Genomic DNA, 12,898 nt, shown 5'->3' with positions numbered 1-12,898 from the left:
CCAGTTTCAAACATAAGTTGTTTTTTTATTTATGTATTTATTTATTTATATCCACCCTCCAGGTGGATTGCTTTTAGACATCCTAGTAGTCAAAGAGTAACACTGTGTCCTGTGATGTACGAATGAGAAAGTTTTAATTTTTGACATACCTGTAAAATCCTTTTCTTGGAGTGCATCATGGGATACAGGTCCCTCTCCTGTGTTTTCTATGATTCACTTCTTAGGACTTGCTAACAAAACTGAGGCATGCTGGGTGTGGGAGGGGTTACACTAGGCTGTTCTTAAAAACTTTATTTGCCAGTATCCAAATCACCTGGAGGTGGAAGTATAACCCAGAAGTCCAACACTGATTATGTGTCCTGTGATCTACCCTTATGAAAATCTATTATTTCACTAATAATTACATAGTTAGGTTCTCCGCATACACATGCGCTGAGAAGGAACATACTAAAAGGCGTAGAGAGATGAGAGATGACCTTTATCAATCTTTTGCTTCTCCTTTACTGTCCATAGACTAGGGGCAGAGCTGTGTAAACGTCAGGACTTGATGGACAGTAGTGATCGATTTTTTATTTTGATATCGTTTTTTTCATTGCTGATACCGATATTTTGGTCATCGCCTATCGGTATCGGCTGATATATTAGTACATTTAAAAAAACGTTTTTTTTTTTATTTTTTTTTACTTGACAGGTAATCTTGTGGAGGGATCTGGGGGTCTAAAAGACCCCAAACCCCTCCTCTGGACTTAAAAGCATCCAAAACGCCAAGTTTGGCTGTTTTGAATGCTGTCATTTTTTTTTTTAATCTGGCGCCAGTACCCGGAAGTGATGTCATGACATCACTTCCGGGTTTTTGCATGGAGACCCGATCAGAGCCGAATGCGGCTTTGATCGGGTCTTCGGCAGCCGTGCAGGTGGGACGGGAGACCCGGGTGAGCCGCGGCAGGAGGCGGGGGGGGGGGAAACGTCCCCTCCCGCTCCTTGTAATGACAGCCGAGCGGCTTATCAGCCGCATCGGTTGTCATTACAAGATAGCCGACCGTCGGCTATGGATGCCGGTACCGGGGTGGTACCTCTAGCTGCAGGCATCACTCCGGTACAAGCACTTTCCCGAAATATCGGTAATATTCCGATATATCGGGGAAAGTGCATATCGGCCCTCGATATAACGGTTTTGCCGATAATCGGTCGATCCCTAATGGACAGAAATACAAATCCTTTGTGTTGTTCATCTGCTCCCACAATTTATTTTCAACTGTTTGCCTAGAGTTCATCTTTTAAGAAAACCTATTGTTATGGGCAAAAGGGGGACATATGTAGGCAGACTTTCACTAGCTGGTCAGAAATAGGAAAGTAATACGGTCTGCAGAATTACGTTGGATTACGTTGTGATTCTATTGATGCTATGCAGCTATATAGCACTGCAGGGGCTGGCGGATAACAGGAGTCTGTCCTTCTGACAGCTAAATAATTTCCTTCATGATTATTTAATCTGTTTGTTTGCTTAGAGTTGCCCTTTACAAAAGGAGAACTTAGAAGGTCAATGTGACTTTAAAAGTAGATGACATTAAGCTATGGAAAATAGGGGGGCTTAACCACAGGCTTCATCTGATGCATAGGACAAATCACACAATGTACCCACTCATTGGAAACATCAGGAGCCCGTCCACCACACAATAACAGTAGGCGTGCTTGTGAAGTGAGGAAAATATCCATTTTTATGAAGAGTCCGTATCCAACAATAACAAAATAAATAGACAAAATAATTAGAGGGAGAGGAAAACGTTTAGGCTGTATTTTTAGATCTTTGTTCTTCCAATATGTATATCAAATTTATGCGGCAGCTTCTAACCAACCTGAAATTAAAGAGAAACGCTTGTGCCCCCCGCTGGGCTATTTTGTCTCTTTCAGGTCCTCATTAGGGTAAATGGTGCTGAATATTTTTTAAAAGATTCCAAGTTGGATACAAGAACAGAACCCATTTTGATGTGTGGGTTGAATTAGGTAAAGGGAAGCTATAGTATTTATCTGATATATGTTAAGTATATAGCTAACAACTTGTGGACACCTGACTATTACACATAGTATATAGCCAAAAAGTATGTGGACATCCCTCCATGTTATAAGTTCAGGTGTTTCCAGTGAAGGCTACAGTAAACAAACACATTTTAGACAATTGTGCACTTCCTACCTTGTGGTAACATTTTGGGGAAGGGCCTTTTCTGTTCCAGCATGACTGTGCCCCTGTGCACAAAACCAGCTTAATGTAAACCTGGTTTGGCTAGTTCGGTGTGGAGGAATTCAAGTGACCTGCATAGAGTCTTAACCTCAACCCTACTGAAAGCATATTAATTTTTTGAATACCATTTGCTAGACATGCTTATTATCCAACATCGATCGGTACCTGACCTCACCTATCCTCTTTTGTCTAAATGGAAACACATTTTCCACAGACTGGCTTCAAAATCTTGTAAAAAGCCTTTCCAGAAGAATAGAAGCTGTTCTTGCTACAAAGGATGGCAACGTCATATTAATGCCCATGACTTTAGAATAGATTTCCAACAAGCTCAGGTTACGTAATAGCCAAGTGTCCACAGACCTTCCGCCATTTAATATGGATGAGAATAGTTGAGGTTTTTTTTTATAGCTGCAGAGGTGAGTTGAGGTCAACTCTAGATTAAAGTGGTTGTAAAGGCAGGTTTTTATTTACCTTACTGCATTCTTATAGACTATCCTATAGACCAGTGATCCTCAAACTACGGCCCTCCAGCTGTTGTGGAACTACACATGCCATGAGGCATTGTGAAACTCCGACATTCACAGACATGACGAGGCATATTGGGAATTGTAGTTCCTGAACAACTGGAGGGCCATAGTTTGAAGATCCCTGCTATAGACCAAGGGTCTTCAAACTATGGCCCTCCAATTGTTCAGAAACTACAATTCCCATCATGCCTAGTCATGTCTGTGAGTGTCAGAGTTTTACAATGCCTCATAGGATGTGTAGTTCCACAACAGCTGGAGGGCCGCAGTTTGAGGACCCCTGCTATAGACACACAGAGCAGGGCTCAGGAGCAAGCACGCTCAAGGGCCTCAATAACAAGTGGCTTGCTATGGAGGCTCTCAGTGGATAGGGGGAGCCAGAAGCACTAGTGGGGGACACCAGAAGAGAAGGCTTGGGCCTGCTCTGTGCAAAACCATTGCACAGAGCCAGTAAGTATAACAAGTTTATTTTACTAAAATAAAAAACTAAGCCTTAAATCACCTTAATGCCAATGTTTTGAGGTCTACAGACTTGTAGTCCTATAATGCAGGTTAGAATATTGGGGCTGTTATAGCCACATAGGGTAGGGGGTCAAATCTGAATCATTCTTCTGAGGTTAGAGTGATGAGAAAAGCCTGGTGCACACTAAAAAAAAAAAAATGGAAAGCTATGGGCAGAGCTGTTGTACTAACAGTCCAACGTTAGTACAGTGATCTCCCCCGCTGAGCTGTTGTATTCTGACAGGGGGATGGCCTCCCAGCCAGAACACTCCGGTCAGCACTCTCAGCCTTTGGCTTTCGAGCATGCTTATCCGGCAGAAGCCGGCTTCTGTCAGACCGGCTGACATGCGCATGGGCCAAATGTCGGACGTTTTTCATTGAACCGGCCGATGTCTCTCAACATTCGGCCCATGTGTACAAGGCATTACAAAGTGTAATTGTTACAAGACTTTCCGTAGCTCAACTAGCATGATGTCTTTTATACCTGTAGACTTTGGATTGCTGTTCCTTAAAGCCATACACATTTTTTCATAACAAACATTTATTAATATTTGTCCTAAAAGGTGGTGCCCTTTAAGGAGGGGCTTTGTCATACATCTGTGCCTAGAAGCAAGTGAATTCAGGCTTGGCCTGGCTGGTGTATATTTGGAAAGATGTTCATAAATCTATCTGCACAAATTTATTTTTTACGGATTACAAATTTCTGGATTACTGATTTTTAAAAGCAGGTCCGCCATGACGGTACACTGTGGGTTGACGGACGATTCAGGCACCTGTCTGTCATTTACAGCTTAATGAAGTTAAAATGCAGACATGTTTATAAACATTTAATCCTTTAACAATTCTGAACTTCTTACAACTCCCAAAATACAGCAGCTCACCAGAAAGATCCCCTCCTCAGCAAAGCTTGCATTGTTTCGACATGTTGCTGTCTGTTCACATTCACTAAAAAATGGTTGTAATCTTAATAACGCATTATTACTCTCCCTTTTTTTTTTTTTTTTTCATAACCCCCTAGGGAAGTTTGTTCAGGAGTATGACTGACTTTTTATTTATTTTTTTTGTATTGTAAAAAAAAAAAAATATTGAGCTTAATATAAGGATTTATCTGATCCACTTGCTCTCTCAAATACATTTTTTTTTTTTTTTTCTTTTAACCACTTAAGCCCCGGAAGATTTTACCCCCATTCCGACCAGGGGGTATTTTGCGATTCGGCACTGCGTGAATTTAACGCACAATTGCGCGGTCGTGCGACGCTGTACCTAAACGAATTTGACGTCCTTTTTTTCCCACAAACAGAGCTTTCTTTTGGTGGTATTTGATCACCTGTGCGATTTTTTGATCACGCGCTATAAACAAAAAAAGAGCGTCAATTTTGCAAAAATAGCAATATTTTTCACATTTTTTTATATGAAATTCCCCCCAAAAAAAATGTAAAAATCAAAATTTTTAAAAATTTTCGGCCAATTTGTTTTATGCTACCTATGTTTGGTAAAAAAAAATCGCAAAAAGCGTATTTTGATTGGTTTGCGCAAAAGTTATCGCGTTTACTAACAAAGGGAAAGATTTTTGTCATTTTTGTTGTTTTTTTTTTTAACGCGTAATGGCGACGATCTGCGATTTTTTTTGCGGTACTGCGACATTGCGGCGGACAGATCGGACCCTTGACTGACATTTTTGACACTTTTGGGGTTACCAGTGACATTTCTACAGTAATCAGTGCTATACATATGCACTGTTACTGTAAAAATACACTGGTAGTGAAGGGGTTAACTTTATTTGGAAGGGAGGGGCTGTGTGTGTCCCTAGGGGCGTGGTTTCTACTGTGATTGGCTGTGGCTCTAGCTGTAAGGACACTGATCAACGGATCTACATACCAGATCCGTTTTATCAGTGTCTTTGCAGCGAGGAGAATGACAGGCAGTTTGTTTACACAAGCTGCCTGACATTCTCCCTCTCCCCCGCCGATCGCCGAGTGACCGGCGGACATCGGGTCCGCTGGTCACACGCGCGGGGGGGTCCGTGACCACGCGGGAGCGGGAGCGCGCCCCCGGGGGCGCGCGCTCGCTCCCTAGACCCTCACAAGCAAGCAACGTAGCCCTACGTTAGTTTGCCTGTGAGGGGCTGACCGCCGACGTAGATAGTCGTGCGGCGGTCGGCAAGTGGTTAAAGGAAAACACACTTTGTTTTTAAGTGTATCTGTAGCCAATTTTCTAGCTTTGGGTAGTGTGAAAGGGTTAGAATTCTGATCATCTTTTAATTGCTATCTGTGTTCCCAGCTCGGGAGGTTCAGCCTCTATAATTGTCCTGGGAACCATTGCCTAAGGTCCCCCCCAAAAAATATTGTACACATGCCACCAGAACAGGACTAAACCCTTCAATGGGGACCTCTGTTCTGGTGATGACTACCTAAAGGCCGGTTCACACCAGAATTGCACTGGAATGCGGTCTGCATTCCTGTGCTTCCCCTGCAGTCTGATTTGGCAGCCTATTCATTTGAATTGGGCTTTAAATCGCACCGGAACACACACAAAGTAATTCTGCACTACTTAACCACTTCTGGACCCAAAGGATTTGCTCCCATAATGACCAGGCCATATTTTGCGATTCGGCACTATGTTATTTTAACGCACAATTGCGCGGGGGCGTGCGATGCTGTACCCAAATAAAATTGATGTCCATTTTTTCCCACAAATAGAGCTTTCTTTTGGTGGTATTTTATCACCTCTGCTATTTTTATTTTTTTGCGCTATAGACAAAAAAAGAGCGACAATTCTGGAAAAAAAAACTATATTTTTCACACTCTGCTATATAACATTCCCAAAAAAAAAATTTTAAAATAATTTTTTTTTAACATTTTGGCCAATTTGTTTTCTGCTACATATTTTTGGTTAAAAAAAAATCGCAATTGGTTTGCGCAAAAGTTATCACGTCTCCTAACTACGGGAAAGATTTATGTAATTTTTATTGTTGTTTTTTTTTTTTTTTTTTACTAGTAATGGCGGCGATCTGCGATTTTTAGTGGGCCTGTGACATTGCCGCGGACAGATCAGACCCCTAACTGACTTTTTTTTACACTTTTGGGGGGACTAGTGACATTACTACAGTAATCAGTGCTAAAGTTATGCACTGTTACTGTAATAATGACACTGGCAGGGAATGGGTTAACACTGTGGGTGATCAAAGGGGTTAAATGTAAGCCTAGGGTAGTGTTTCTAACTGTGTGCGGGGTTGCGCTTTTGAAATTATCACAGAGACCTATGATCCTATATAGAAGTATGTGATCATTCCAGAGAGAAGAACGGTCAACTGTGTTTACAACAGCTGACCGTCCATCTCTCACAGCGGGGAGCGATTGCGGGTGGCCTGCGGCAATCGGAGCCGTCGGCCCTGTGCATCGGATTCCCCTCTGCTGAGTGGGGGACGCTCGCCCCCTAGCTGCAGGTGCGCGACCGACCTATACCTACGTCGGTTCGCGTAGGAAGGACTGCCTGCCACAGTAAAACTGCAGCGGTCGTTAACAGGTTAAAAAAAAAAACCCGCGCTGCACCAAATTGCATGCTACTGCGGTACCATGCAATTATGTGCTTGCAAACACTGCATTTGCGATCTGTGTTTGGGGTGCCTTTATCAATGTATTGGCACCTGCAAAAGATCACAAAGGTAATGTCTTTTGAACACGGTGCACCGCGTTAACTAGCCCTAAGAGTGGTCCACACCTGACTTTGGAGAGATTTATGCCTCGTACACACGTACCGATTGTTGGCCGACCGATCGGCCGTCTTTTGTCCAGTGTTGTTGTGTTGGTTGAAATGTGCTCTAGACTGCACACACATTTTTTCGGCCAACAACAACCAACTTCAGAAGTGATGTCATGTGCTGGTCTACTTTTCGTGTGTTTTTTCTTCTCTGAGCATGCCCAGTCTTGCTCATCAGATTTGTGTCTGCCGCAATCTGTACTGACTGACAAACAATCGGCCGTTCTGTTGACGGCCAACAAAAATTTTATAGCCTGCACACCAGATTTTGTTCAGCCGAAAAGTCGCAGTCGGTTGTCGGAAGCATCATACTAACAAGCCGACAATCGGCCGATCGGACGTTGGCCGAAAATTCACGGCCAACAATCGGTGCGTGTGTACGAGGCATAACTCTCACTTCTGGTGTGTCTCTGGGATAGGGAGTGAAGGGATACTCTTCCCAACATGACAAAAACAACTATATCTACAACTTAAAAAAACAAGGTTTTACAATAGATAGACCTAAAAAAAAAATTATATAATTGCTACACAAAGCATTTCATAACTTTTTTGAAATTACCTATCTGATTTTGGTGGTGTCAGCCTGTGGTTTTGCAAAAAAGTACTAAAAAAAAAGTGTAAAAGTGCCAAAATAATTTAAACTGCAACCATGGCAACAGTGTGGGTATACAGGGTCTCCCAGAATCCCCATCTGCTCTTCTTCTTTTTTTTTTTTTTTATATTAGGGGTAGGGAGTACCTGGTTTTAACAGGAGTCTGCTATCCTAACAAAAGTTGGACCCCCTTCACCACAGCCTTCTGGGATACATCACAGGTCCCAGAAAGCTGTGGGACCACTCACAAAAAGCTGTACAACTTGCGCATACACAGTGGGAAGCTGCCTGTGAAGCCGAAAGCAGTCACAGCCTGCTTCCCAAAGTAAACATGGCGGTGCCTGAACCTGAAGATGGCCCAAGACCCGGCTCGGATGAGGATAGTGCTGGATCCTTGGCCAGGTAAGTGTCCTATTATTAAAAGTCAACAGCTACAGTATTTGTAGCTTCTGACTTTATTTTTTTTTTTATTTTGTTTGTATTTCTAGGGTGAAGAACCTGTTTAAGTGTAGTTTGTGGATCCAAGCAGTGTGAATAACTTACGGTTACTTGGCATCAGCCTCCGGTAACTTCCTGTACAGCAGAGCTCAGACTTGGAGAGGGGGGAAGCAGCTGAAGACATCAGTTTGTGCTGACTTGGGACATACTGATATGAGAGAAAGCAGAGTAAAGGCCCATACACACGTACCGATTGTCGGCCGCAAATATTCGGCCAACGTCTGATCGGCCGATTGTCGGCTTGTTATTATGATGCTTCCGACAACTGACTGCGACTTTTCGGCCGAACAAAATCTGGTGTGCAGGCTTTAAAATTTTTGTTGGCCAACAAAGAACGGCCGATTGTTCCTCAGTCAGTACAGATTTCGGCCGACAAAAATGTGATGATCAAGACTGGGCATGCTCAGTGAAGAAAAACCACACGAAAAGTAGACCAGAACATGACATCACTTCTGCAGTTGGTTGTTGTTGGCCGACAAAATTCGTGTGCAGTCTTGAGCACTTTTCAACCAACAAAACAGGACCGGACAAAAGACGGCCGATCGTTCGGCTGACAATCGGTACGTGTGTATGGGGATTTAGGCTCTGTTTCCACTATTGTGACTCCAAAGTTGTGCAATTAACCACTTGCCGACCGCCTCCTGTATATTTACTGCGGCACTTAGCCGCTTACAGGCAAAGCGAAGTAGTACTACGCCGCTTGCCAAAGAGCCTGTAGGGGACGAGCGCGCGCTGCGTCCCCTGCTGAGCCAGCGCGTGTGACTGGCGGCTCTGATGGCCACCGGCCACTCGCAATCTCCCGCAGGAGAGGGAGAAAGACAGACCTCTGATGTAAACACAGCCGTCTGTCATTCTCACTTAAGTAGGCACAGAGGCTATGCGATCCTGCTATATAGGATCGCATGTCTCTGTAGTTACTTCACTAGCCACGCCCCCTAACAGTTATAATCACGCCCCTAGGGACACACTTAACCCCTTGATCACCAATAAAGTTAACCCCTTCCCTGCCAGTGTAATTTTTACAGTAACAGTGCATATTTATAGCACTGATTACTGTAGTAATGTCACTGGTACCCCCAAAAGTGTCAAAAATGTCAGTCAGGGGTCCGATCTGTCCGCCCCACTGTCGCAGTCCCACAAAAAAAAATCGCAGATCGCCGCCATTACTAGTTAAAAAAAAAAAAAAAATAACAATAAAAATGACATAAATCTTTCTTGTAGTTAGTAAACGCAATAACTTGCAAAAACTAATCAAAATACGTTTATTGCGATTTTTTTATTTTTTTTTTTACCAAAAATATGTAGCAGAAAACAAATTGGCCTAAAATGTTAAAATTTTGATTTTTAAATTTTTAGAGAATTTCATATAAAAAAATGTGAAAAATATTGTTATTTTTTAAAAATTGTCGCTTTTTTTTGTTTATAGCGCAAAAAAAATAAAAATCGCACAGGTGATCAAATACCACCAAAAGAAAGCTCTGTTTGTGGTAAAAAAAGGATGTCAATTTCATTTAGGTAGAGCGTCGCATGACCGCGCAATTGTCCGTTAAAGTCACGCAGTGCCGAATCGCAAAATAGGGCCTGGTCTTTGAGCAGCCAAATCCTCTGGGGCTTAAGTGATTAAGAATGCGACTTTGAGTGAGATTTTACACTCTCTGGATCAAGGACACATCAAAAGTTGCATCAAAGTAGTGCAGGCACCTTTTCAAAATCACAGCAACTTTAACTTGCGTAGATTGGAATAGGTCCCATTGAAATCAATGGGCTGTGACAAGTTGCACTAGTGGAAACTGAGCCTTATACACTTGGGGCCGACCAGATCTGTAAGTGTTACTTAACTGCAGCAGTGGAAAATCAGGTCTCCGGTCCTACCAGGAAGGGCTGTGCAAATCTCAGAAATGGATGGACAAACAGGTGCACAAATAGGTAAACGGTTTATAGTTCATCTCTCTATTTAGCGATTTGCCTGGAGTTCAGTTTTAATTTTAAAAAAAAAAATAGCAGGAAGTAGCATAATTACTTGAAGGAAGATGTATTGTAAGATGACTGCAGGCAAAAATTAGTCACAAATCCTAACATATGGGGACTTTGTGCGATTTTAATAGGTCTTCAAAATGATTGGCTTGTAATAGGGTTCCCCACTATTTCAAATAAAGTGAAAGTATCTTATATTTTCTTCCCTTTCTGTATTTTTTTCTTAACTCATTTACTATCAGTCCTGAACCAGTGGGCAGTCTATGCCATTCGAAATCTCACTGAACACAATGAGCGAAACCAAGGGGTCATCGCCAACTTGGAACGCCATGGGCTAGCCGATACATCTGTGCTGGAGAAAATGGGCTTAGACGTGGAAGAGCGTGATGGCAAGTTGGTTCTGAAGTCCGTCAAGAAAATCTGAACAGTGGAGACACTTTGGTACAGGACTGGCTATAGTAGCTTGATCAAATCAAGCAAACCACAAGAAGCCATGCAATATTTCCATAACAGACAATTATACCTGTCAGAAGCCATATTTATGGGACAAAGATTTCTTGCGTGTTGAAAATTGTTTAGGGAGCATCGGTGTCCTATTTCCTATGGAGAAAAGGGAACACATTTTTACTGGCACCTGGTCCATATTAATCCATGAATCTCTAAGGTTCTGACAAGTGTCTTTGAAACCAGTAGATGTCTCACTGCCTGGATTTCTCATTAAATAAAGCTGAAGTTTAATTTGCTTACATTTTGCCTTCTCTGGTTCCTTATTACCTTACCCCCTCATCAACATGTTAAAAGAGAAGTATGGGTTTTGTTTTTTCTGTAGAATCATACTTGCCTAGCTGGATGCAGCATCGCTCCCCCGCCAGCTCTAACACTGAGAACCGAGCAATCAAACACTGCCAATCGCTCAGTTCTTACAGCTCCCTGAGCAGAGAGCTGAGGACTGTCTGCTCTGCCCCACCCCATGCTCACTGGAGCGGGATAAGCCGGCTCAGGCTCTCAGCACCCCACTGAGAGGGTGAGCCGGGTGCTGGTCCTGGCATGTGGGCGGTTCCCGACCATATGGTTGCTATCTTTCCTGAGCCTGGACCGGCTCTGTGACATCAGCAGACCTTAGCCTGCTGTCTGCTGAAAATGAATCACAGGAGTGCAAAACCACAGCCGGCGCTACCTATAGGCAAGGTGGGTCCCAGCTTAGTGTGCACTCCAGTCTGGGGCGCGCAGTGGCGTCGCTATGGGATGCAGGCATAGCTCCCAACCGCCCGCCCGTTCCAGCACTTGGCTCCACTGAATTTCCTGGCAGGAGCATGCTGGCTGCACACTACTCCCTGCAGCTCCCTGTCGGCGGTGACGACTCCGTCTCCCCCCCACCGACACTCTGTGGCCCAGAGCAGACTGATCAATTGTACTTTGTCACACTCACCTTCCCACAGACAAGGCTAAGGGTCTCTCTCACTTCCCTCCTCTCCCCCTTCTGCATGCAGTACGTATCGCACCCCTCAAACCCGTACATAGCGCACCCCCTCAACCCCGTGCAAAATACTTAGTGCACCCCTCAAACCCGCACGCAGTGCGTAGCACACCCCTCAACCCCGCACGCAGTACGTAGCGCACCCCTCAACCCCACACTCAGTACGTAGCGCACCCCTCAACCCGCACACAGTACGTAGCGCACCCCATGACCCCCCCACTCAGTACGTAGCGCAACCCTGCACACAGTACGTAGCACACCCCTTAACCCCGCACGCAGTACCTAGCACAGCCCTCAACCCCGCACTCAGTACGTAGTGCACCTCGCAACCCTGCACACATTACGTAGCGCATCCCTCAACCCCCCCCCCCACACTCAGTATGTAGCACAACCCTGCACGCAGTACGTAGCGCACCCCTCAACCCCCCCCCCCCCACTCAGTATGTAGCACAACCCTGCACGCAGTACGTAGCGCACCCCTCAAACCTGCACGCTGTACGTAGGGCACCCCTCAACCCCGCACGCAGTACGTAGCGCAGCCCTCAACCCCGCACTCAGTATGTAGCGCACCTCGCAACCCTGCACACATTACGTAGCGCACCCCTCAACCCCACACTCAGTACGTAGCGCACCCCTCAACCCGCACACAGTACGTAGCGCACCCCATGACCCCCCCACTCAGTACGTAGCGCAACCCTGCACACAGTACGTAGCACACCCCTTAACCCCGCACGCAGTACCTAGCACAGCCCTCAACCCCGCACTCAATACATAGTGCACCTCGCAACCCTGCACACATTACGTAGCGCACCCCTCAACCCCCCCCCCCCCCCCCCCATTCAGTATGTAGCACAACCCTGCACGCAGTACGTAGCGCACCCCTCAAACCTGCACGCTGTACATAGGGCACCCCTCAACCCCGCACGCAGTACGTAGCGCAGCCCTCAACCCCGCACTCAGTACGTAGCGCAGCTCGCAACCCTGCACACATTACGTAGCGCACCCCATGACCCCCCCCACTCAGTATGTAGCGCAACCCTGCACACAGTACGTAGCACACCCCTTAACCCCGCACTCAATACGTAGTGCACCTCGCAACCCTGCACACATTACGTAGCGCACCCCTCAACCCCCCCCCCACTCAGTATGTAGCACAACCCTGCACGCAGTATGTAGTTCACCCCTCAAACCTGCACGCTGTACGTAGGGCACCCCTCAACCCCGCACTCAGTACATACTGCACCCGCAACCTCGCATGCAGTTTGTAGCACACCCCTCAAACCCGCACCCAGTACGTAGCGCACCACTAACGCTGCAGGCAGTACGCAGTGCAC

The 12,898-nt window shown here is 45.2% G+C and overlaps 1 protein-coding gene across 2 annotated transcripts in view; it reads left to right on the top strand.

Moving 5' to 3' along the window:
- The window catches only part of ATXN10 (ataxin 10), a 216,946-nt gene extending 206,113 nt beyond the window's left edge, over window positions 1–10,833 (top strand). For both annotated transcript variants that reach the window (XM_082254890.1, XM_082254889.1), the window contains one exon: window positions 10,330–10,833. In XM_082254890.1, the coding sequence (XP_082111016.1) occupies window positions 10,330–10,511 (182 nt within the window). In that variant the 3' untranslated portion in view covers window positions 10,512–10,833. The remainder of the gene's footprint in view (window positions 1–10,329) is intronic.
- The last annotated feature ends 2,065 nt before the right edge of the window (window positions 10,834–12,898 follow it).

The sequence above is a fragment of the Pelophylax lessonae genome, assembly GCF_965119305.1.
Source record: "Pelophylax lessonae genome assembly, chromosome: 4".
Classification (NCBI taxonomy): Eukaryota; Metazoa; Chordata; class Amphibia; order Anura; family Ranidae; genus Pelophylax; species Pelophylax lessonae.
The sequence above is the reverse complement of the archived record's forward strand: the minus strand, read 5'-3'. Positions and strand labels throughout refer to the sequence as shown.